The 27,064-nt window shown below is 43.5% G+C and overlaps 1 protein-coding gene and 1 pseudogene across 1 annotated transcript; both read right to left on the reverse strand.

The window, feature by feature from the left end:
• Window positions 1–316: 316 nt before the first annotated feature.
• Window positions 317–7,782, reverse strand: LOC149385689 (uncharacterized; annotated as a pseudogene).
• A 391-nt stretch (window positions 7,783–8,173) lies between these two features.
• Window positions 8,174–25,365, reverse strand: LOC149385690 (disease resistance protein RPP8-like). The gene is made up of 2 exons (XM_089627014.1): window positions 23,512–25,365; window positions 8,174–10,562 (listed from the first exon to the last, which is right to left on the reverse strand). Exons 1-2 carry the CDS (start codon window positions 25,189–25,191, stop codon window positions 8,613–8,615), a joined length of 3,630 nt encoding a protein of 1,209 aa, XP_089483140.1. The 5' UTR covers window positions 25,192–25,365; the 3' UTR covers window positions 8,174–8,612.
• Window positions 25,366–27,064: the final 1,699 nt, after the last annotated feature.

Here is a 27,064-nt window from a genome sequence, read left to right on the forward strand (position 1 = left end):
CTATTAGGTTACCGACTTAATTGTTCATTATTGTTTTAAGTTTTATTTAATTTTATTTACTGTTTATAATTTTATTTATAATGAAAATAATTGTTTATTACAAAAAAATACTATTTTCGAAAGAATTTAAAGTAGCACCGAAAAAATCGCTCATATAATAATAATAATAATAATAAAAAGATCGCCAAGTTTATTTTTTTATTCTTCTTGTCTATTGGTGTTAATAATAATAATAATAATAATAATAATAATAATAATAATAATAATAATAATAATAATAAACGCTTTAATCTGGTACAATTAGAAACAAAAGGTTTCACTCGGTAATAAGCCTAGCTCTGGTGTGACCGCTAGAGATCTGAAACTGCTCGGTAATGCCGAGGTGGGCCATGAGAAGCCAGACGTGGGTGAGAAGCTCGCCGCCTTGCCGGAGGTGCTGGGCGTGCTGTGTCCTCCGACATTGGCTCGCCGCGTAACACAGCATCTAAACCCACACCTCGCTCACCAACTTCCCGTCCACCTCATCGTCTCCCATGGCTCCTCGCAGGTCTTTTGCGAGCTGACACGCGTCGAACAGCACCGACTCGCTTCTGTCCCCTTTCACGGCCGACGGAGGGATCCCCGTGCTCACGTCAAGCAACTTATTGAGCACGTCCCTCCCTCGGCTCACCGACACTTTCTCTTTGCAGAACTCAGCCACAACCTCGTCCAGTCGGAGGAGAGTAGTAACAAAAATGAGTAGGCCTCGAGGAGCATAGCTCCGCCGAGTAATGCGTACGTGATGATCATGTCTACCTAAGACTTATTCTGCTCCCTTTCACCACCCAGAGAGAGGGCCAGAAGCACCGAGACCGTGCATGAAATGGTGACGACACGAAAAACACACCCGATTCTCGAGTGAATCAGGACCGCCTTGGTGTAGAGCACATCGAACATGAACCCGAGCCCGATCTCGATCACTTCGAAAACACTACAACAAATTCACATTTTTGGTGCGGAAGGGTATTAGGTGCGACATGTCGCACCTAAGCGGGTATTAGGTGCAACATGTCGCACCTAAGCACATATTAGGTGCGACATATCGCACCGGATACTCATCCAAATGACTAAATATTAATGTTAAGTGGTATTCAGTGCGACATTGTCGCACCAGATATGAATATGTCGTACCTAATACTTTCAAGTGCAACATAAGTCGCACTCAATAGTTTTAAAATTTAAAACGGTCAGGAAAATCCCCCCGAAATTTTTTTGTTGTATGATTTCATATTCGATGCGACATTGGGTGCGACATGTCGCACCGAATATGGGTATTAGGTGCGACATTGTCATACGCCCCCGGTCCGAGGCTCATTCCTCGCCCGAGCGCTCAAATCTCCCTCTGCATCTTTCCCCCTCTCTCTCTTTCTCTCTCTCATATGCCTCCACTCGGCCTATCTTCGGCGACTTGCGTCCTCTCCTCCGTGAACCTCGTCGTCTGCCAAGGTACGCCTCTTTCTCTCTCTCTCTGTCTCACCCTCTCTCTCTCAATCTCACTCTGTTTCTCTCCGACCAGGTCTGTCATGCCGCTCGCGACTAGCTCTGCCCCACCGCCCGTGACCAGCACCTCGGCCCATCCTCGGCCCTCCTCGGCTCATGCCCCGGCCCTCCCTTGGCTCAGCCCCGTACCGCAGCAGCCCAAACAGCCCTCGGCCCAGCCCCGGCCCGCTGCCGACCAAACAGCCCCTGGCCCTCCCTCGGCTCAGCCCCGGCCTGCCCTCGGCCCCACCTCTGTGCCGCCCAACCCGTACTCGTCCCAGCCCGTCCCCGACCTCGCCGCAGCTTGGTCACTCGCAGCCCCGCGTCGTAGCTCGTTGCCTCGTCGTCGCCTCAGAAAAGGGTAGTTATTTGTAATTAGTAATATTTTTAGATTATTTAATATTTTTAGATTATTTCATATAGATTAATTAGTAATATATATGAAAATATAACTTTAATTAGATCTTAACATGTTTAGTTAATTAATTAATTAGTAACATGTTTAGTTAGATTAATTAGTAATATATACGAAAATAGTAACATGTTAGATTAGATGAAAATATAACTTTGATTAGTTTGCTAAAAATTTGTACTATATAGTAATTGTCAAAAAATTTAATAATATGTTACATGTTAGATTAGATTAATTAAGTTAAAAGTAACATATTAAATTAATTAGTAACATGTATAGTGTAATTTGATGTAATTGTAACATGTTTAGTTTAATTTGATTGTAATTTGTTGAAAATTTGGTTAATTAATGAATCTAATACTTTTTTAGTTAGATTAATTAGTAATATATATGAATATATTTTAAAATGAATTAGTAACATGTTAAATTTAATTTAAACTTATTGAAAATTTATTGCAACCGAGCTACGGAGGCTCGGTTTAGTATTTAGTATGTTAATAGGATAGTCTTGATTGGTTATATATGTGTTTTTTTTTAAATTGCAGATTTTGGTTAGTCAATATTTAAGGGGAAACTCTGCCGAATTTTTAGTAGAATAAAATGTATTTATCAAAAAATTAACTCTTTCAATAATATATTTTAACGAATTAACTAATTTGTCGAAATTGGTTAACTCGTTAATGAAATGAGTAGTGAATTTGTATATAATAACGAATTCTAACAATTTTTCAAAATTAATACATGTTTTTCTCAATTTTTCTTTCACTCTTACAAATTCGCTTTCGACTCTTTCAAATATCAATGATTCACTCTCAATTTCCTAACAACTTATCACTCTCAATTTCCTAACAATTCATTTTAAATTTCATATATTAACGATTCAGTCTAAATTTCCTAACCATTCATTTTTACCTCTCAATTTCCTAACAATTCACTCTTACAAAATGAATTCTAACGATTCATTTTTATCTCTCAATTTCCCCTCTCATTTAGTGGAATGTCAAATCCAAGTAGAGATTGGATTATCGAGAACAATCGGTTGAGTTTGCAATATAATGGTCATCGTCTCCCATGGCTCTCGCAAGTCTTTGGCGAGCTGACACGCGTCGAAGAGCACCGACTTGCTTCTGTCCCCTTTCACGGCCGACGGAGGGATCTCCGTGCTCAAGTCAAGCAACTCCCCGAGCGCGTCCCTCCCTCGGCTCACCCACACTTTCTCTTTGCAGAACTCGGCCAGCTCCACGCACGTGTCCTGGAACGGGATCTCCCCGATCCCGTTCGGCGACATCACTGGCCTCATCACCAGGAGGTATATCATGTAGTCCGACAGAAGCTTGCAAATCTCCTTCGCGCTCTCGTCTCCGTTGTTCCGGTTCTGGTGGTAACACAAGTCCGTCGCGATGTGCCACAGAAGCACGCTTTCTTCGAACTCGGCGTCCTCGACGCTCCACCTCAGATTCTCGACACAGGCCTCCCCGCGTTTCTCGAGGATGCCTCTTCCCCGCTGAGAGCAGAAGTGCTTGAGCTCGCTGGTCGAAGACGAGATCATCGGGTCTTTGAATGTCTCCTTGAGCTGGCTCAAGACCAGCTCTTTGACCTCTTTTGAGACTTCCACGTAGCTCCGGTACAGATACTTCTCCAGCAGTGGAGACACGATGGGGATGCTCATGAGAAAGCTGAACCAGGGATAGTCAGCGAGGTTGTCCTTGCGGCAAACCTCGATCACGTTGTACTGCGCCATGAGATTAGACTATCTCCCGATTCTTAATACGCGGTTGATCACCGAAACGGCTCTGTAGAAGAGAACCACCGGTGCGTTCTTATGGTTACTCAGCCACAGCCTCGTCCAGTCGGAGGAGAGTAGTAACAAAAACGAGTAGGCCTCGAGGAGCACAGCTCCGCCGAGCAACGCGTACGTGATGATCATGTCTACCTTAGACTTATTATGCTCCCTCTCACCACCCAGAGAGAGGGCCAGAAGCACCGAGACCGTGCAGGAAATGGTGACGACACAAAAAACACACCCGATTCTCGAGTGAATCAGGACCGCCTTGGTGTAGAGCACATCGAACATGAACCCGAGCTCGATCTCGATCACTTCGAAAACCAAGGAGGTCTCAAATTTCCCATCAAAGAATCAATAAGAATTATTGAGTCACTTTCAATAATTGTAATCTTATTAATGCTAAAATGTTTCAATAAGAATTTCCCACGGAAATAAACTTTTTATTAATCAAATAAGAACTTTTTAGTCACTTTCAATAAGAATTTCCCACAGAAATAAACTTTTTATCACTATTTCAGATTAAAAAAAAAAAGGAAAATAACACATATATACCTTGTGTTTGAGTGAAATGTCGAGTCTAACCTTTGGTTTTCAAAAATATCGAGATCATACCATCTGTTTAACTAAAATGACGAAATTATACCCTGAAATACACAAGTGTCACAAATCTTCTTTTTATTGACTTTTCATTGACGTTGACTATAATATTTATATGTAAACACCAATTATCTTTATTCATTCGCGTCATATATGTAATTTATTTAAAAACTAAAAAATAAACAATAGTCTCTTAATCGTGAAAAATGCAATAAGAAGCAAAAGGGTAAAAATCGACAGTTGATGGTCATCAAAATTACAGATTCTAACAGAGAACCCATGATTCAGAGTTGCAATGCGAACACAGAATGAAGTCGTCTCTTGGGAGATATGAATTTTATTATTTAATGTCAATTTAAGGCTATTTTTATTTCAAAATTGAAAATTTAAAAGTTAGGATACTCTTTTGGATTTGATTATGTTTTTCTTATATAAGAGTTAATATCAATGAAATGGAGATTTGTGACACTATTATCCATTTTAGGGTATAATTTCGTCATTTTAGTTAAACAGAATGTATGATCTCGACATTTTTGAAAACCAAAGGTTAAAGTCGACATTTCACTAAAACACATGGTATATATGTGTTATTTTCCCTTAAAAAAATGTTGTAAACTTATTATATTAATAATAAAATAATTTTATTAAATTATTTCTCTCTATGAAATAATATATATAATTTTTTTATTATTAATAAATAAACTTATTAATCAATAAGAATTATTGAGTCACTTTCAATAATACGATATTGGCATACGTTTTCTTAGTTATGTTGGAATAATACACTATTATCCATTTTAGGGTATAATTTTGTCATTTTAGTTAAACAGAAGGTATGATCTCGAAATTTTTGAAAACCAAAGGTTAAAGTTGACATTTCACTAAAACACATGGTATATATATGTTATTTTCCCTTAAAAAATGTTGTAAACTTATTTTATTAAATTATTTCTCTCTATGAAATAATATATAAATTTTTTATCATTAATAAATAAACTTATTAATCAATAAGAATTATTGAGTCACTTTCAATAATACGATATTGGCATACGTTTTCTTAGTTATGTTAGAATAATACACCAACGTATTTTAAATTGAGATACGCTACCAACGTATCAATCCAAAGTCGTACCAATAAAGAATCGTCACTGAATGTGACATAGATATAATTTGTAGTGATGATTGTTGTGATAGTTTTGGTACATACCTAGTCGCTCAAGTAATATAATTCGTAAGTACGATTCAATCACACGAGTATTATGTTTAACCGAAAATTAACTTAGTTAGTGACGAATTGAACCCAAATAAACGAAAGTGATGAGTACTAACTAAAAGTGATAAATTAAATAAAACACAAAATAACACAAGGGAATGAATGAGTAGAAGACAAGGTATTAACTATAGTTAATATATGTATTAACTATAGTTAATGAGTTACGAAATAGAAAAATTCACCCAATATACGAAAATATTTAAAACTCTGGTTTGTACCTCAATAACTATTGAATATCAGTTTACTGCAAAAAATGCGTGCGAATTAATACTTCTTACCCAACAATCAACTTCGAATGGGAATGATTTTCTTCTCTCTCCTGAGGGTTATTTTAGAAGTAGAAAAAAAAAAAATTCTACGAAATGGTCCAAACCAAGGATTGAAATGTCGACGGCCGATTTCGTGCCGATAACTTCAAAAAACGGAAATTGCGGTGGCCAATGGGAATTGCGACGGAAAAAATGTGGAAATTTAAAAAAATTGTGCCCACGGAAATTGCGGTGCCGACGAAAATTTCGATAAAACACGGAAATGCCGACAAAAATAATGTGGCATAATTCTTAATATAACAAATAAAATCCATACTTCAAACACGTAACAAAATTAGTTTCAGATACACACATTATAAGTTTAAGCTCCAAATTCAAGTCTTCAACACACGTAATAAGTTCACACATCATAAAAAAAACATAAACAAAAGGTCCAAAACACTTCATAGGTTCAAAAACAAAGATAAGTTCAAAACACATACTAAGTTCAACATAGATAAAAAGACTCAATAGTAGGTTGAGTGGCGGTGGGGTTGATAGTAACTCCCGATTCGTGTTTGGAGATTGTTGCGATATTTTTATAACTAGCACGCAAGTGGACGTATCGAACAAGTAATAGTGTTACGTAAGTAACGGATATCGATCCCACAGAGACTAGTTACTATAGCGACGTTAAACAACCTAAAGCAAATTGATTTCACAGATTTGTTGATGGGTGTGATTATAAAAATGGCAAATGAATTAACGTAAAAATAAAAGAGAAACAAACACGAGATAACAAGCAAAAAACTACGGGGTTACGATTTCACCGGGTAACACATCATCGGGGTTTCGGGAACGAACAATTACAACTATTCCTATGTAAGCTAATCTCATTCTCTCGATAATATTCCCTAGCCTCTCTCGAGTGATCTAGCGAACCTATGCAATTGTCGGATTACTTATCCTCTCGGCCTTTAATCCTATTAAAACAACCACATGCACTAAACGCGAGAATTCTAACGATTACACAATCGTCTAAGCCGTCAAGCAACCTAAAACAATGTGATGAATGAAAAAGGGCACGAGTTTTTACTCTCTCTCAAGCAGCTAAAAACTCCAATTAAACAATTCTAAAGGTGATCAAGCTAAAGAATGCGTTAAGAACACTTCCACACAAGCAAACATATTCATGAAACAGTTAATAACTCATCAAACCCTAACGAAATCCCTAATCTATATCTAACCCCGACTACATCGTAACCCCGTTAAAGACTTAGCCTCTAACGGTGTTCATGACCATGATCAAAACAAAGAGAGTGATTAAACGCAATAAAACTAGTATAGAATGAAGAAGAGAGCTCATGATTATAACGTGATAGGAATTCAAAAACACAATAAAAAATTAAGAGCTATTAATTTATAGAAGGAAGAAGAAAAACTATTAATGGAGTTCCGGCTGATCGGATTTTGTCAATTCCGTTGATAAGCTTTATCTCCTTGGCAAAAGCTCTCCAAAACAATAATAAAATAAAGCGTAACCTAAAAATAGAGGTTGAGTTATGTTTTATAGTGGTTTAGGTCGAAGTACAATTTTGGACTGATCTGGGCCTTAAAAACGATCCAACGGCTAGGATTAAGTCAAAATTCGACTTTATTTTCGTCAGGATTCGTCGTCTCGCGGCGCGCCATCCATCCTCGCGGAGCGAGGATTCCTTCTACGTATCGTCGCGGCGCGAGCTCACCGCGAGGCTCACCGCGAGAAGCTCCTGGAACTTTTTGTGTTCGTGAAAATGCGGGGGTCGCGGCGCGAGATTTCGTGATCGCTGAGGTCGCGCAACGAGGTCTTGCGCACCAGCATCCAAATCTTCATTTTCTTCATTTTGACTCCAAATTCATCGCTTTTACTTCCGTTCCATCGATATGTGACCCGACAGCTACTTTTCATCTATGATGACCTGAAATTCACTATAACCACACTAAAACCATAAAAAACACTTGAGAACGCGCTAAATCCAAGTCAAATGAGAGCGGATTCGTACGTAAAATACGCACTCATCAGAGATCACAGTAATCTGCCCATTAAAATAAATTCGGTTTCTATCAAAACAACAAGAAATTCTAACTTTGAAATCTAAATCTCGAACATGAAAAAATTCGGGTTCTATAAAAAACAACAATAAATTCTAACTTTGAAATCTAAGTCTCAAATACCAAATAGATTTGGATTCTATTAAAAAAAATTGAGAAAAACATATGTGAACCACACAACATAAATACACATATTTCATTCAGCAAGATTTAAAAAAAAAAAAAAAAAAAAGCAAAACAATTCGATTTCATCACAAACTCAAAATTTCGGCACAAAACAGTGGGAATAACACGGGAATGTCGCCGAATTTACCAAGAAATGATGGAAATATTGTTGATTTTGCACAAACGGTGTCGAAATAATGTGGGCACGGTGGAAATGACGAGGATACGTCGCCGATTTGCAAATATAAGGTTCCTAACGACATTCAGAACGAAACGACATGGAAATTGCGACGAAATTTCCACGAAAAAACGACGACATAAAATGGCGAAACGACCAAAATATCATTTTTGTGCCGAAATTCCAAAAATAGCGCAATTTCGACGAAAATTACCCGCAATACCCCGAAATTTTAATCCTTGATCCAAACCATCACAACTTGTATTATTAGCGTCATTTTCCCAATTTTTTATTATAGTTATCTGATCACGATTCTATTACTTTAATATTGTTCAAATCACATTTCAGGTTTCTCGTTTGAGGAGATTTCTCATCTTTTTGGTAATGTTGGGACAATGAACGAACGTTTGCGATGAATTCTCTCTCGCCGCTACGAACTCATGTTCAATGACCTGTTCGTGATCCGCCATATTGGTCAGCTTCAACTCTTGGAGGGTCTTCAAATATGTCAAACCTTGGGTGGTGCTCAGGTTATTGCAGTTTCTTATCTCAAACTCTCTGAGCTTCGGCATTGCTCCGAGCTTGACTTCCAGGCTTTTCAGGTTGGGCTGGCTCCAAATTTTAAGAACCAGAAGCTCTTGAAAGTTATCTCCATGGAAAACCATGTGAGTCCCCATGTAAGCTTTGGCAAGCAATGAGAGAAACTTTAGCCTGCAAAGCTTCCCTAGCATTGGCACAGGGTCATCGCAAAGTTCGGAAGCGGACAGGGTGAGATCGGTGAGGCTTTGTGGGAGGTCGCTCAGGACAGATGAGTTTTCCAGCTTCCCCAACAAGTAGAGGTTGGTTAGGCTTGTTAGGGCTGACAGAGATTTCAGCTTCAGCTCCCAAGGCTCACCGTTCTCATTGATCGACCTCAGGCTTAGAGATCTCAGGTTTTTCAGTTGCCCGATTCTTGTTCCCAATAGATTTTGCTGCTTCACCGGCAATTGAGATATCGTCACTCCCAATTTTCGCAGGCTCAGCAGCTTGTCTAGCCCGCTGGACAGAGCACTGCCTTCGTGGTCGAGAAACACGCCGCTCAGAGTTTGCAGACTCTTCATTGAGCTAGAGCTCAGCGTCGGCATGTGCTTGACGCGACAATTTTCGCTCAGGTAAAGGTGTTGAAGCGACTTGAGTTTCCAGGTTGAGGGTGGTGGGGTCTCCACGTAGGTGTTCTTCAAATCCAGTGTCTGAAGCTGAAATAGTTTTCCGATAGAGTCGGGGATTGTTTCGATGAAAGTCCACCTTAGTCCCAGATACATCAACTTCTTGAGCTTCCCGATGGTGCGCGGCAACTGAGGCCTGAACACATCCTCGAGGTCGAGCACCAGAAGCTCTCGGAACTGCCTGTGGCTGCTGGCTATGCCTTTGAGCAGGAAATTTCCGATATCCTCGTTGGGCTTGTTTCCATCGCTTGTGTCAAAGAACATGATGGACTTGGGATACTTTTCCTCTTGGAGGACAACGTCAGAGTTGAGGCCGTGGACGCTGCGGGCGGCGCCGGTGTCCTGGTCGTCGAAGCGATATGCCAGCTGGTGATTATGACTTGCGAAGAGGGACCACGACCGAGCCCGGGCGGCCTTGTTTCTGGTGTCCCTCACCCAGATCTCTCTCAGGGTGCTCGGGAAACGGCATGTCTTGATTTCCCCGTTGCATTTCCTCTCCACTGTCTGAATCATGTTGCACTCGACCAGCTCATGAAGACGCTCCATCGCCTCCTCACTGCTTTGGACCGACCCGGAAGCCACCCATAAAGCCAGCAGCCTCCTGGTGGGGATGTCGAAGTCGGCCGGGAAGAGCTCTGAGTAGGAGAAGCATTTTGCGAGGTCGGGCCTGGACTGAAAATCCTTTTTGTTGAAATGCCAGGTTCGGGACCATTGGTCATGAGCAATGTAGTCGCGGTCGAGCACCTTCCTCAGCTCTTCCTTGTTGAGGTCTTTCCCAAACAGGAGATACCCGAGATGCATGATGGCGAGAGGCAGGCCTCCGGTCCTCGCCACCACTCTCTTCGCCAGCGATTTAGTCACCGTGTCCGCGTCTATTGGGAAATTGACCAGCTGAGAGAAGAGCTCCCAACTCTCCCTTTCCGTCCTCAGCCGCATCCGGTGAGTCCTCTTACTGGAATTCGCGAGCTCAGAAACCTCCTTTGACCTGGTTGTGACCATCAGAACAGAATTGCTTTCACTTGGAAACGCTGCTTTCAGCACGTTCCAAGCCTGATTCGACGGAAGATCGTCGAGAACCACAAGGCAGGCCTGGTGATAAGTGAGATTCATTCACACTTATCTATGACTCTTAGATAAGAATCGAAGCTTGTTCTTAATGTTTTTGATATTATTTTGTAGTTTTCATTGCATTTTCAGGTTTGAGAGAGTATGAGAAGGTGGTGGTGCGAAAACGGGCTGAATCGGAGCTAAATCGAGCAAGTTATGGTCATTTGAAGTCAAGTCAACAAAAGTCAACGGCGGTCAACAAGAAGTCAGCTTCTCAAGGCTGGCGCGCCGCGCCTATTGAATGGCGCGCCGCGCCCCTGGTGACCAAATTGTCACCCGAGAGCTCGAGCGGCCAATGCGCAAGAGAGGCGCGGCGCGCCTTCAGAAATTCAAGAGTGGCGCGGCGCGCCTGTTATGTGGCGCGCCGCGCCAGGCGCTTTTTCAGAATTCTTGGAGCTCGTCTTTTAAATCATTTTTGGCCCTTGGATCTCATCCAAGGGTCCATATTTGCTCCGAAAACCTCTCCTAAACCCTCATATACACTTATTCAAAGAAGAAAAAGAGAGGCTTTTAATATAGAACACTTTAGTTTTTGTTTTGAAACCTGGAGAGAGAAAGTGAGAGAGAGAAAGCTAGGGTTGACACTCATTTTTGTTCTTGAGCTTGGAAGTGAAGAAGAAGAGGGAGAAGTGACAACCTCCATCATCCTCATCATCTCCATTTGTTCATCCTTAACTCTATCTCTTTTATTTATTGTTATTTACTTATTTACTCCACTTAATGCTTTGTTGAACATATTTTAAGCTTTCAAGAATTCTATTGAGTTTTGTTGATTATTTTTATCTATTGAGCATTGAGTATTGTGATTACTTTATTGTTTTATCTTAGTGGAATATTGAAGTAGTGCTTGAGTTAATGAAAGCTTTGTTTGGTTGTTGAGATTAGCATTCAATGTCTTGTTTTTTTATTGTTTTGTTTCTTTTACTTATTTCAATTTTACTTTGTTTATTCTTAATTATGAGTAGCTAAATAGATTTGGGGTGCGATGTAGTTGAGTAGTTGAGTTGGTTGGTCAAACCTTTAGATTAGATTTTGTGCTTCATGGTTGGGTTGAGAGTGAAATATTATGGGTATGGGTTGTGTGTTAACGCTAATTAGAGTAGCTAACTAATTAGTGAACCTTAGACGAGTTTAGAAACCGAGAGGTAATAAACGAGTGAGCTCTACCCGTCCCATCATTAACCTTCCTAGAGCTATAGAAAGACTAGGGGGTAGATGTAGTTGATTGAAATCCCGGGCTAAATGCGGTTTTGTGTTTTAGTAGGACCCAAACCGAGAGGTGTAAGTTCGACACGTAGCTAGATTCCTAAAGACTCGAGAGAGATTAGTGAATGTTTTAAGAGGGATTGAGACTAAGTTTTACAACTCTAAACCCGAGCTTAGAATCGTACCAAGACCGACCGACTCGATGAAATAACGAAATCGCGCCCCTTCCTTTTAACTTGTGTTTAAATAGTGTTTTCACTTTTGTTTACATTTCATCTTGTTCTCAAAACAATCAAAAACCCCCCATTTTTCATTTTCCATAACTCGAAAAAGAAAGCTAGTGAGTTTGCTTCGGAAATAGTCTAGAGTCCTTGTGGGATCGATATCCGTGCTTTTGCACTCTATTACTTGACGACACGTTCGCTTGCGTCGTGTAGAATTTTTCTTTAGTTAAGAAAATTTCCATCAAGTTTTTGGCGCCGTTGCCGGGGACTTCGGTTCTATTTTCGATTGAATTATCTAGTTTAATTTTTGAGTTTGTTTGTTATTATTGTGCTTATTGTGTGCCTCTTATGTTTTAAAGGTGTATGCGACGACGTAACCCTCCGCTCATTCCTATCAATCACGAGATCGAACGGACTTGCCGACGGAACCGAGCGGAGGCAAGGCGAGCCGCCATGGAAGGAGGCAATGAAGCACAACATCATGCTCGTCGAAACGCGGAACATGGAGAAGAACGAAGGACCATACTCGACTATGGTCAACCTACTTTCGACGAGCACCAATCGGCAATACGAATTCCGGAGATGGAAGGGAACCCAAACTTCGAGATTAAAACCTCGATCATCCACATGGTGCAAAACAACCAATTTGCCGGTTCCCCCTCCGAAGATCCGCAAGACCACATCAACAACTTCTTGCGGATTTGCAACACGTTCAATCTCCCTCACTTATCCAAGGAGGCCGTGTGTCTACGACTCTTCCCGTTCTCCATCCGAGACCGCGCGCATGGGTGGTTATCTTCTCTTGCTCCGGGTTCGATCACCACATGGGATGACTTATGCTCGAAGTTCATCTCACGATTCTTCACTTTTGAGAAGATGACCCGGAGGAGAAACGAAATCCATAACTTTGGACAATACGACGGAGAGTCCCTTTACGAAGCGTGGGCTCGCTTCAAGGACATGATTCGGAAGTGTCCGGGCCACGGTATTGCGGAGTGGGTGCAACTCCAAATCTTCTATAGCGGGCTTATGGCCTCGACGCAAGACCGAGTCAACACCGCATCGGGGGGCTCACTTCTCGACAACACCACCACCGATGCATTTGCACTACTCGAGAAGATGGCTCAAGTGAACGATCAATGCCCGGTCGAGAGGAGAATTGCCGCGAGAGAGCCGATAACTCCGGAGATGGAGCTCCTCAAATCGTTGACAATTGAGGTAGCCAAACTCGCGAAGACCGTCCACGGTAAAGAAGCGGTGAAGGCGGTGGGGACATCTCACCACAAGTGTGGTTTGTGTGCGGGTCCTCACCCGACGGACGAATGTGGCGAGATAGAGGAGTCTAAGTTTGTGGGAAACCACAACAATCGTCCCACGTACCAAAACTCGGGGAATTATTACACGGGAGCGAGGAACAATCATCCAAACTTTTCATGGAGAAATCCTCAAGACCAAGTGGCGATGCAACCGGCTCCACCTCAACACCAACAACCATACCTCCCACCACATCATCAACAACATCAACAACCACCGCCTCAACAACACCATGGGAGCTCACAATACCGGAATAATCCTCCTCCTCAAGACAAGAGACCGAATCTTGAAGATTTAATTGCCCAAATGGCAATTGAAAACACCAAGTTCATGACGAACACCACGGCCGCACTCGAACGCCAAGAAGCGGTCCTCAAAAGCAACTCGGCTCAAATAAGAACTCTTGAAGTTCAAATGGGTCACTTCGCTAAAGCCATGAGCGAGAGACCGCAAGGGTCCCTTCCAAGCAATACCGATGTCAACCCCCGATCACAATGTAACGCCATCACTTTGAGAAGTGGTAATGTGGTTGACAACTCGACCGAGAGCCAAGAGAAAAAGAAAGGAAAGGGGCATGTAGACGAGTCTTCACCGACGGATCAAGCTTCACCGACGCGACTTCCGATTGCTCCACCAACCACCAAGGTTCCCGTTCAAGTCCCGTTCCCTCAACGCCTCATGAAAAACAACATCGACAAGCAATTTGGTAAGTTTCTTGACATCTTCAAGAAACTAGAGATCAATATACCATTTGCCGATGAGATAGAGAAAATGCCGAAATACGCGAAATTCCTAAAGGAGATCATTTCCCACAAGAGACGGATAAGCGAAGAGTGCGATACTATCGCTCTCACCGAGGAGTGTAGTGCGATTATCCAACGGAGGCTACCCACGAAGTTGAAAGATCCGGGGAGCTTCACCGTTCCTTGTGATATTGGAGGCTCGAATCTTGGGAGGGCGTTATGTGACTTGGGAGCTAGCATCAACTTGATGCCGTACTCAATCTTCCTCAAGCTTGGAATAGGAGAAATCAAACCGACTCGCATCACGCTTCAAATGGCGGACCGGTCAATCAAGTATCCTCGTGGAGTGATTGAAGATGTACTCGTCAAGGTTGATAAGTTCATCCTCCCCGCGGATTTTGTTGTGCTCGACATGGAGGAAGATCGGAACATTCCGATCATTTTGGGGAGACCTTTCTTAGCGACCGCCGGTGCGCTCATCGATGTGCAAAAAGGAGAATTGAAGTTGCGGGGCAATGGCGAAGAAGCTCATTTCAACGTCTTCGACTCGGTGAAGTATTCGAGAGCTAGCGATGACGTGTTCCGAGTCGATATGTGCAACGCCATCATCAACGATTATGCTCACCAATCCACCGACTCACTCGAGGTATGTCTTCTAAACTCAATGGATTTTGCTAATGAGTTGTTGAGATGTGAAGCTTTAGGTGAAGCAAATTACATGGATAGCTTTGAGCCAAACCGAAAGAAGTATTTTGAAAGTTTGGGAGAGAGACCACCACGAGTCCTTCCATCCATCGAGAAGCCACCCGAGCTAGAGCTCAAGGAGTTGCCATCGCACCTCCGATATTCCTACCTAGGAGACGAGTCCACACTCCCGGTGATCATTTCCGCTCACTTGAGCAAAATGGAGGAAGAGAAAATCTTGGAGGTGTTGCGGAGACACAAGACCGCTTTAGGATGGACTTTGTCCGACATCAAAGGCATTAGTTCATCCTATTGCACGCACCGAATCCTCATGGAAGACGACCACCGCCCCTCGATCGAGCATCAAAGACGACTCAACCCGGCGATGAAAGAAGTGGTGAGAAAGGAGATTTTGAAGTGGCTCGACGCCGGAGTCATTTACGCCATCTCCGATAGCCCTTGGGTGAGCCCGGTTCAATGTGTGCCGAAGAAAGGAGGCATAACGGTGGTGAAGAACGCCAACAACGAGCTCATTCCGACTCGAACGGTGACCGGTCACCGCATTTGCATGGACTACCGAAAGCTCAACAACGCAACTCGGAAAGACCATTTTCCGTTGCCATTCATTGATCAAATGCTCGACCGTCTCGCCGGCCACACTTACTATTGCTTCCTCGACGGCTATTCCGGGTATAATCAAATCGCCATTGCCCCCGAAGATCAAGAGAAGACCACCTTCACGTGTCCCTACGGCACGTTTGCTTTCCGGAGAATGCCATTTGGGCTATGCAACGCACCGGCGACTTTCCAACGGTGCATGATGGCGATCTTCTCCGACATGGTAGAGCGTACCATCGAGGTATTCATGGACGATTTCTCGGTGTTTGGTTCCGACTTTGACCAATGCCTTGAACATTTGTCCATGGTGCTTTCGAGGTGTGTTGAGACCAACCTTGTGCTAAATTGGGAGAAGTGTCACTTTATGGTGAAAGAAGGCATTGTGTTGGGTCATCGAATCTCGGCGCAAGGATTGGAGGTTGACCGAGCCAAGATAGAGACGATTTCTAAGTTACCTCCTCCAATATCGGTGAAGGGAGTTCGAAGCTTTCTCGGCCATGCGGGTTTCTATAGGCGCTTCATCAAAGATTTTTCAAAGATCACTAAGCCTCTTTGTGGCTTGCTCGAGAAGGACGCGAAGTTTGTCTTTACTTTGGAGTGTTTAGAAGCTTTCAACACTCTAAAGAAGATGTTAAGCACGGCCCCGATCATCACCGCCCCGGATTGGGACTTGCCCTTTGAGTTGATGTGTGACGCGAGTGATTTCGCGGTTGGAGCGGTTCTCGGTCAAAGGAAGGACAAGGTCTTCCACACCATCTACTACGCAAGCCGAACTCTCAACGAAGCTCAACTCAACTACACCACCACCGAAAAGGAGCTCTTAGCCGTGGTGTTTGCCTTCGACAAGTTCCGGCCGTACGTCATCGGAAACAATGTGGTAGTCTTCACCGACCACGCCGCGATACGATATTTAATGACGAAGAAAGATGCCAAGCCTCGGCTTATTCGGTGGGTTCTCTTGCTTCAAGAATTTGATGTGGAGATCAAGGACAAGAAAGGAACGGAGAATTTGGTAGCCGACCATCTCTCGCGTCTCGAGACCTTTGAGCACGTCCATGATCGTGCCAAGCCCATTGACGACTTATTCCCCGACGAGAAACTCATGGCGGTTCAAGGAGTCACACTACCATGGTATGCCGATTATGTCAACTATTTAGTCGGCGAGGTAATTCCGGAAGACCTCAAGTCGTACCAAAAGAAGAAGTTTCTCTCGGATGTACGAAGATACTATTGGGAAGAGCCGATTCTCTATCGGCAATGTGCGGACCAAATCATTCGGCGGTGTGTCCCGGAAGACGAAATGGACTCGGTTATGAGGCATTGCCACAAGTTGGAGTGTGGAGGGCACTTCGGCCCGACACGTACCGCGGCTAAGATTCTCCAAAGCGGTTTTTATTGGCCGTCGATCTTCAAGGACTGCCGAGAGTTCATCATGTCGTGCGATCGATGTCAACGGACGGGAAACATCTCCAACCGAAACGAGATGCCATTGACGAATGTTCAAGAGATCGAACCGTTTGATGTGTGGGGGATCGACTTCATGGGCCCATTTCCATCGTCCTACAACAACAAGTATATCCTCCTCGCGGTGGATTATGTAACGAAGTGGGTCGAAGCTAAAGCGACACCGATGAGTGACGGGAAAGCGGTCCTAAACTTCCTCAAGAAGAACATCTTCTCTCGATTCGGTACCCCTCGAGCCATCATAAGCGACGGTGGGTCTCACTTTTGCAACCGCCAATTTGAAGCGCTTCTCACCAAATATAGCGTTACCCATCGGAAAGCGTTGGCTTATCATCCTCAAGCCAATGGCCAAGCGGAAGTGTCGAATCGAGAAATCAAGCAAATTCTCGAAAAGACGGTGGGTAGTTCGTTGAAAGATTGGTCTAACAAGCTCGACGACGCTCTTTGGGCTTACCGAACCGCATTCAAAACGCCCTTAGGTATGTCTCCGTATCGACTTGTTTATGGAAAAGCTTGTCATTTACCGGTTGAGCTTGAGCACAAGGCCTTGTGGGCGATGAAAAAGCTAAACTTCGACTACCAAGCGGTGGGGCAACAACGACTCCTTCACCTCAACGCCCTCGACGAGCTAAGAACCGATGCGTATGAGAACGCAAAGATCTACAAAGAAAAGACAAAGGCGTGGCATGATAAACATATCGTGCGCAAGGAGTTCGTTGTGGGTCAACGAGTTCTTCTCTTCAACTCTAGGTTGAAACTCTTTCCCGGGAAGCTGAAATCTCGATGGTCCGGACCGTTCGAAGTCACTCAAGTGTTCCCGTACGGCTCGGTGGAACTCAAGGCCGCAAATGGATCGGTATTCAAAGTGAACGGGCAACGTGTGAAGCCTTACTACGGTGGAGTATTCGAGAGTGAGCGGGTAGTCACTCTCCTCGATCCCGAACAATGAACATCAAAACGGTACCCCGTCGAGCTCTAGACGTTAAATTAAGCGCTTGTGGGAGGCAACCCACGATTCTTTCGTTGTCTTTAATTTCTTTTATTTTCTTTAAAAAAAAAAAAAAAAAAAGGGAGCTACAGGGCGCGACGCGCTTGACAAGTGGCGCGCCGCGCCTACAGGGAAAAAAAACTTACCGAGAGCAGGCGCGTTGAGGCGCGCTCGGGGGCGCGGCGCGCCTTTGATTTCTGAACGACCGCGCGGCGCGCCTGATAAGTGGCGCGCCGCGCCTACTCGTGTTAACAGCCCGAGATTGGCTCAAAACACTCATTTTTTCAAATTCTTTCAAACTCTCTCAACTTCTCTTAAAACCTCCGACCCCAACAACCAAAACTTCAAAAATTTCAACTTCAAAACACCAAATTGTCTCATAAATCTTGCATTAAACATCATTATTCCCGCTCCTTCTTGTGTGTTCATCGTTGATTTCAACTCTTTTGTGCATTTTCACTCCGAATTCCCTTTTTCACGGTGAGTTGATTTTCGAATTTTCTTAATGATTTTGGTCGAATTGATGATGGATATGGTGTTTAGGATGTGTTTAGGTTGTTTGTAGATGGGTTTGGGTGCTCGGAAATTGCATTTTGTGTGGGTTTCTTGCTCGAAAAGTTTGCACACTAGGTGTTCGTAAAAATGCCCGAGAGAGAGTTTGTTGATATTTTTTTTGTGTTTAGGTCTCGTTCGTGTTAGTAAGTGTCTTCATATAAGTTTGTGGTGTTGTTCATGAGTTTTTGTTTGAAAATTTTGGGTGTTTGGTCGATTTGTAATTTTTCCATATTGTGACCCGTTGTCCCGGACGCCGCGTCCCGGCGTCGTGAGTCTAATGCCGTGTCGAGTTGTGATTTTCAGGAATGGCACCAAAGCGAGCGCGAGCGGCGTCGGCCCGTGGAACTCCGTTGTCGAGGCTCATCGTCGGAGCCGACGCAAAATGGGCAAAAATCGTAGACAAGAACTTCATCCCGGAGAGGAAATTCGTGCCGAGCCCCGACAACGGGAACCTAAAAGCTCAAATCGAGGAGCGCGGTTGGGAAAACTTAGCGACCATCGAGACCCGCGCTATCATGGACCTTGTTCGCGAATTCTATGCGAACCTTGGGGCCACCGAAGAAACAAGCCCTTCGATAACGGTTCGGGGGGTTTTCGTGAGCATAACGTCGAGGGCAATCAACGAGCATCTCGGCCTCCCTAGCATACCCGACGACGACTACCACAACTTAGCCCTCAACCCTCAATTCGACGATATTTTGACCACGTTGTGCGGCCCCGGAGCGTCGTGGAAGCGCAATCAAGCGGGAGAACCGCTCGAGCTCAAGACGACGCACATGAGCAAGTACGCAAAGACTTGGGCTCATTTCATAAGCTCGAACATCATGCCGAGCACGCACGCCCACGGCCTCCCGATCTCCAAAGCGGTGCTCTTGTATTGCATCGTCACCGGGCGTAGTGTCAACGTCGGGAAAATAATTCGAGCAAAGATGTTCGATGCGGCAAAGTGTTCTACAACCGGCGGTCTCGGTTTTGGCGGGCTTATCACGGAGATGTGTGAGACGGCCAATGTGAAGACGTATGACGACGAAGAGAGGGCGCCGAAAGGGAAGAAGATCGACTCCGCCTTCATCAACGGTCTTCCTCAAATGACCGGGCTAGCGGAGGCGAATGGAAGAGGCTTCCTCAACATGGCTCCCGACCTCGAGGAACCCGCCCGCTACCGACACGCGGCTCCGGAAGCGCCTATGCCCGAGCCCGACATCAATGAGCCACAATACGCTCAAGTGCTCGCAATGATGGGGAACCTCGGTGTCGCCTCTCAAGAGCGGTACCAAGTCGAGGACCGAAGGTGGGATGACTTCATGTGTCAAGAAGCCGAGCGGCGCCAACAAGATGATCAAAGATGGGAGTACACCTCTCAATTCATGCGCGAGGAGACGGAACGACGCCGTGTAGAAGACCAAAGGTGAGAGCAATCGGAGGCTCGACTTGGGCAACTCGAGCGGAGCATCGATCAACTCGGTGCGGCGCACAACTCGCTCGCCACCTTTGTCGAGAATCAACACTCGTGGTTCTCGACCACGGCGGAGTTCGGCTACAACGCCTACACCCAATGGACTTCCGGAGGCGCCTCGGCAAGCTACCCCGACGCAAGTGGATCCGGTGCATCGTCAAGCCTCCCCGACGGCTTCTTCGACCCATTCCCGCCATGTTACCGATACCAAAGCTACTACGACGCACCACCGCCACCGCCGGACAATGATGGCGACACCGCCATGTGATCTCTTAGCTCCGCCCCCCTCCAATGCGCGCCATCGAGGACAATGTCGAGTTCAAGTTTGGGGGGGTGTTTCCACAAATTGCGGGGGCTTGTCGGTACTCTATTTTCTCTCTTTTCTCATTTTTCATGGATAATTTAAGTTTTATTGCTTTATTTTCGTTTTCGTAGCATATTTTGTTTTGGATAATTTAAGTTTGTTTGTTGTGTTATGTGTGTTTTTGGTTTAATCTAGTTTTTTTTTTCTTTTTAGGTTTTCCATAATTTGTGTGATTTGATCTTAAGTAGCTTAATTTCATAATTTATTTATTTTCTTTCTTTTTTTAGTGTTTGGATGTGTGAACTGCCTTGGTTTTGCTTGTGGAATATGAATGTTGATGACCCGTAGAGTCTTGAGACTTAGGAGTAATAGCAATGTATCTTTCTTGCGCTACAAGTCTTGTGCTTGGCCAAAACTCTATGGTGGCTTTGCTTAGCTTTTAGTGACCCGATGAATCTTCATCTCACGTTGCACGTTTCGAGTCCATAGAGAGTATTTAGGAGTTTTGAAAATCTAACCTTAGCAAGAATGCATCTCGGAACACTAGAACCGTTTGATCCTTCCTCGAGGCTCAATGGTAATAGGAGAGAAGCGTTAGGATGAAAAAGGCATAGGAATAGCCAATCGAGCCAAAAGCCAACCCGTTCTACTTCCATTTAGAACCCTATTCACATAAAGCCGAACGTAAATCAACTCTTGATACATAGTCACAAAGAAGCCTAGCCAATGAATTGAAATTCTCACAAAGAACCCCGTGATCTAGCGACTCTTGAGTGACTCTTTGAGCATGTGTGTTATATTTTGTAGAATGTGTGCTCTCTTTACTTGTCGAAATTTGTGCCACGCCGGCTTTTATTTATATCCATGTAAATTATTATTTTCCTTTATTTCTTCTAGTTAACAAAAAAAAAAAAAAAAAAAAAAAAAGCACAATCTTGCTTAATAAAGAGATGTACATATTCATATATCCTTTTACATTTTATTTTATTTTGTTTGTATTTGGCGTGGTGCAACATTTCTTGTTAGACATGCAAGCACATAATCTAGACTAGAGTTTGAAAAGTCTAAGTTTTGGGGTATTTGTGAAGCTTAGTGTTAACGAAGAAATGAATGTAAAAGAAAGTTGTGAATATTGCTCTTTTGGTGAGTATGAGTCGCTAGGGTAGCGTGTTTAGTCACTTAAAAACTCCATATCCTACCCTTGACCCAAGCCTAACGTTACAAGCCTTGAAAGACCTTTGGACTAGCGCTTACTCTCCTAAACCGAGTGGAGAGTGTTTGGTGAAAGCCTTATGGTGTTCCTAATTCATCATTGAGTATCCATTTTGAGTTTGCATGCTAGGAAAAGGTGGAAAGAACTCCGAAGATACTTGAATTGGACTCGATGAAAACTTTTACACAGGAAGCCTCAAGCTAGGTAAAGCCACACGAGAATTGGTTGAACACTTGTATTAATTGAGCTTTACATGTGATTGTTCTTACTCTTGAGTCGATTTTGTCTAGGAGAGATGTTCATGCGAAATCAAGGCCATAGCACTTTCAACACTCATTTTTTTTAGTTTAGCGTAGCATAACTTCTTTCATTCTTCGGTATAGCTTTGTGACTTTGTTAAGTTTTGTGTGGTTGTGTTGTATATATTTTTGTTTTGTTACTTGAGGACAAGTAACGGTTCAAGTTTGGGGGTTTGATAAGTGAGATTCATTCACACTTATCTATGACTCTTAGATAAGAATCGAAGCTTGTTCTTAATGTTTTTGATATTATTTTGTAGTTTTCATTGCATTTTCAGGTTTGAGAGAGTATGAGAAGGTGGTGGTGCGAAAACGGGCTGAATCGGAGCTAAATCGAGCAAGTTATGGTCATTTGAAGTCAAGTCAACAAAAGTCAACGGCGGTCAACAAGAAGTCAGCTTCTCAAGGCTGGCGCGCCGCGCCTATTGAATGGCGCGCCGCGCCCCTGGTGACCAAATTGTCACCCGAGAGCTCGAGCGGCCAACGCGCAAGAGAGGCGCGGCGCGCCTTCAGAAATTCAAGAGTGGCGCGGCGCGCCTGTTATGTGGCGCGCCGCGCCAGGCGCTTTTTCAGAATTCTTGGAGCTCGTCTTTTAAATCATTTTTGGCCCTTGGATCTCATCCAAGGGTCCATATTTGCTCCGAAAACCTCTCCTAAACCCTCATATACACTTATTCAAAGAAGAAAAAGAGAGGCTTTTAATATAGAACACTTTAGTTTTTGTTTTGAAACCTGGAGAGAGAAAGTGAGAGAGAGAAAGCTAGGGTTGACACTCATTTTTGTTCTTGAGCTTGGAAGTGAAGAAGAAGAGGGAGAAGTGACAACCTCCATCATCCTCATCATCTCCATTTGTTCATCCTTAACTCTATCTCTTTTATTTATTGTTATTTACTTATTTACTCCACTTAATGCTTTGTTGAACATATTTTAAGCTTTCAAGAATTCTATTGAGTTTTGTTGATTATTTTTATCTATTGAGCATTGAGTATTGTGATTACTTTATTGTTTTATCTTAGTGGAATATTGAAGTAGTGCTTGAGTTAATGAAAGCTTTGTTTGGTTGTTGAGATTAGCATTCAATGTCTTGTTTCTTTATTGTTTTGTTTCTTTTACTTATTTCAATTTTACTTTGTTTATTCTTAATTATGAGTAGCTAAATAGATTTGGGGTGCGATGTAGTTGAGTAGTTGAGTTGGTTGGTCAAACCTTTGGATTAGATTTTGTGCTTCATGGTTGGGTTGAGAGTGAAATATTATGGGTATGGGTTGTGTGTTAACGCTAATTAGAGTAGCTAACTAATTAGTGAACCTTAGACGAGTTTAGAAACCGAGAGGTAATAAACGAGTGAGCTCTACCCGTCCCATCATTAACCTTCCTAGAGCTATAGAAAGACTAGGGGGTAGATGTAGTTGATTGAAATCCCGGGCTAAATGCGGTTTTGTGTTTTAGTAGGACCCAAACCGAGAGGTGTAAGTTCGACACGTAGCTAGATTCCTAAAGACTCGAGAGAGATTAGTGAATGTTTTAAGAGGGATTGAGACTAAGTTTTACAACTCTAAACCCGAGCTTAGAATCGTACCAAGACCGACCGACTCGATGAAATAACGAAATCGCGCCCCTTCCTTTTAACTTGTGTTTAAATAGTGTTTTCACTTTTGTTTACATTTCATCTTGTTCTCAAAACAATCAAAAACTCCCCATTTTTCATTTTCCATAACTCGAAAAAGAAAGCTAGTGAGTTTGCTTCGGAAATAGTCTAGAGTCCTTGTGGGATCGATATCCGTGCTTTTGCACTCTATTACTTGACGACACGTTCGCTTGCGTCGTGTAGAATTTTTCTTTAGTTAAGAAAATTTCCATCACCTGGCTCGTGAGGAGCTGGTGTATCTCGCGGACCCAAAAATCTTTGTCGCCGCTGAGGTTCTTCGTCTGAAAGATCTTCTGGCCGACGCTCTCCAAGAGCCGGGTCTCGTCGCAGTCGGAGCCTTGGTCGGAGAAGGTGACCATGCGGATTTTGAAGTGGGAGATGATAGAGGTGTGGTTCATGATCTCCTTGGCCAGAGTAGTCTTACCAATCCCTGGCATGCCCACGATGGACCCCACCGTGGGTGTGTCCCGGCTGCCTTCAGTGGAGAGAGCGACAAGGTTCGAGACGAGCCCGTGGACGTCCTCCTCGAAACCGACGGTGGAGCACAAGTCGTCCATCACCTTGACGCTGCATACCGGAACCATATCCTTGAGGAGTTTCACAGCCTTGCTGATCCGATCGATTTCGCGCGCCCTTAGCACGCCGTCTCCCTCTCTCACGCGGTTCTCGACCTCCACGGCCGTGCTCTTCAGAAGCTCGAAGCAAGCTTCTCTGGCGTTGAGCGCCCCTTCCTCCGCCCTCTCCTCCTTCAGAACCCGTTCCAGGCTCTCCATGTCTTCGCACAGCCGCAGCTGAGACCCAGCCGCGATCCCGATCTTCATCGTCTCGCTCCGGATACCGGCGAGGATGGTGGGGACGCCTCTGTTGCCGCCGCCGCCCCGCTGGATCCGCCGCCGCCGCACGTTCTTCTTCGACTCCCGCCGGAGAAACCCGATGCCGTACCGGGACGTGGCTTCTAGAAGGTCGGAGAATTGGCTATCGAAGTAGGCGATCCTCCTCCCGATCTCGCGCCTCGCGTACCAGTTCCGTAGGCCGAGAGCGACCGGCCACCTCACCATGCGCTCCTCGGTCGCGGAGGCCACGAAGATGGAGCTGCTGGCGTTCTCGATGACATCCACCGCCTCCGACAGCCACGCCTTCTCGATCTCGCTCTCCAGCTTCACCCACTGCAGATCCTTCACGAGAGCATGGACGAGCTTCACCTTCATCACCGCCAGCCTCACCTCCTCCGCCAGCTTCCCGCCGATCGAGTTCTGGCCCATCCCCAAGAGCCGCTGCAGAGGAAACTCGACCGCCGGATTGAAAGGGATTCTCAGGCCGAGGAACTCGTTCCCCGTCCGCCCGATCGGACGCTCCTGCAGGCTCCGCACCCGCTCCCTCGTCAGCTCCAGCAACTCACACGTCTTCTTCGCCGAAGCCCTCTGATCCCGCACGTGCTCTTCGATCTCCCTCGCCGTCCTCTTCATGTCCATCGCGTTGTCGATGGTCGGAAGAAAGTTGATGAAGTCGGCGACCAACCTGTTCATGAGCAGCTTCTGGGTCATCCACAAGCCCTCAAAATCCTTCACCACCGGCCACGCCGACTGCAACAAGTCATCGGCTTTCTTTCTGAAGTTCGCGTCGATCCCTTCCAGCGACCGGCTTATTCCTTCGAGGTTGTTCTTATCCGACCCTCCGATCTGGTTTGCCTTCCCCTTGATCTGCTCCACTGAGTAGCTCACTTTCCGTAAGTCAAACAAAATAGCGTCCAGAAACTTGTACTGCCTCTTCACCCACTTGTATTTCCGCTCCGAGTACTTGAACAACACCTTGCTCACCGCCACGCACAGAGCAAAGAAAACCAACAGCGCGAAAGTTACGCCGATCGTCAGAGAAGACACGGTTTGTTCATTCATGACTATAATTGTTGCTAAGGAGTATCAAGTTTAATGATAATACAAAGGAATTATTTTTTGCAAAACACTGTGTGCTGCTCTAAGATTTTTTTATCGTCTGATGAACAACAAATTCATGCTATCTATTTAAAGAGTTGTTTATTTCTCTCTCAAGCACTCATTTGTATCTTCTATTTGTTGATACCGAGAGTCGGTACTTTGACCGGAACATCCTGGAATTTTATTGCGGAACACTGTGTGGTGATCCAAGACTTCTTGAGGAGCCGGTGAATGATAGGAACTCAATGAGAAATTTCATTTTCTAGACCCAAAAGTTATGGAAATATCTCAATTAGACCCGTTAGTTAAAAAATATCTAAAATTGGACTTTTGTACCAATTTTGGACGAAAATATCCTTAATTCAAAATAACTCATATTCTTCTCTCATTTTCAAATCATCTTCATCACAATTCTTGTCACTTTCGAATTGGTTGCGCTAGGATTAGAACTCTCGGTGGGTATATGTTTAGCTTCGATTTTGAGGGTTTCGCATCGTTTTTGAAAAAAATTCCATAGTTTTTGAGGGTTTCGGAATCCATCGGAACTCGTCGGAACGTGTCGGAATCCATCTTTGGAGGTGATTTTTTTTTTTTTTTTTAAAACTGGGAATTTCCGATGAAGATCATCGGAATCCATCGGATTCCGACCGAATCCGATGGATTCCGATGGTCTTCGTCGGAATCCATCGGAAATTTCCGATGAAGACCATCGGAATCCATCGGATTCGGTCGGAATCCGATGGATTCCGATGATCTTCATCGGAAATTCCCAGTTTTTAAAAAAAAAAAAAAAAAAAATTCACCTCTAAATCTCAATCAAATCAACCTTTAAAAAAAATAAAAAAAATTAACCTCCAATTCGGTCGAATTTGGTGTGGTGGGCGTTGGAACTCGTCGGATTTGGTGTGGTTGGGCGTCGGAATGGTGTTCTTTGGTGTGGAGAGAAAATGAGAGTGAGAATGAAAGAGATGGAAAGAGATGGATAGAGGGTTTATTTTTGAATTAAGGGTATTTTCGTCCAAAATTGGTACAAAAGTCCAATTTTGGATATTTTTTAACTAGCGGGTCTAATTGAGATATTTCCATAACTTTTGAGTCTAGAAAATGAAATTTCTCAACTCAATTGGGTTCGTCGTATTAGTTTATTCTGGCAGTTAATTTTGACCGTAAGTTGACTTACTATATTAAAAAAGAATGCGCGTCCCATTTCTTTCTTTTGTTTTATGGGAAAATATCAAAACTATCCCTCGTGTTTAATCGAAATGCGAGATTTATCCCCTCTATTTCTAGAAATATCAGACATATCCCTTTAGTTTAATATAAATGACATATACCTCCCCTAAAAAATATTATATTACAAATATCACCATTTTCGTTTATTTTTTACAAAAAAATAATTTGAACTCCCCAAAATACCTTTAATAGAATAAATATTTATTTACTATTTTATTAAAAAAAAAATCAAAATCTCTCTTTATAAAAAAAATTCCAAACTTTTTATAAAGAAATTTTTTAATTTAAACTTTTTTTATATAGAATAGAAAATAAAAAATTATTTTATTAAGGGTATTTTGGGGAGTTCAAATCACTTTTTTGTAAAAAAATAAATGAAAAAGTGTGATATTTGTAATATAACATTTTTTAGGGGATGTATATCTCATTTATATTAAACTAAAGGAATATGTCTGATATTTCTAGAAATAGAGGGGATAAATCTCGCATTTCGATTAAACACGAGGGATACTATTGATATTTTCCCTTGTTTTATACCCTTTATTTTAATAAATAAAGCTGTAAAAGGTGGATGGAAACATATACAAGGAACAATGGGGCT

This window comes from Urtica dioica, chromosome 9 (genome assembly GCF_054948205.1).
Source record: "Urtica dioica subsp. dioica isolate 48M chromosome 9, U.dioica_male_clone48M_v1_H2, whole genome shotgun sequence".
Classification (NCBI taxonomy): domain Eukaryota; kingdom Viridiplantae; phylum Streptophyta; class Magnoliopsida; order Rosales; family Urticaceae; genus Urtica; species Urtica dioica.

Bases quoted from the DNA above. Each gene is read 5' to 3' on its own strand.
- LOC149385690 (XM_089627014.1), bottom strand. From the start codon at position 25,191: ATGAATGAACAAACCGTGTCTTCTCTGACGATCGGCGTAACTTTCGCG. The intron at 10,563-23,511 runs GTGATGGAAATT...ACTTATCACCAG, and splicing joins ACCAGCTCCTCACGAGCCAG to GCCTGCCTTGTGGTTCTCGA.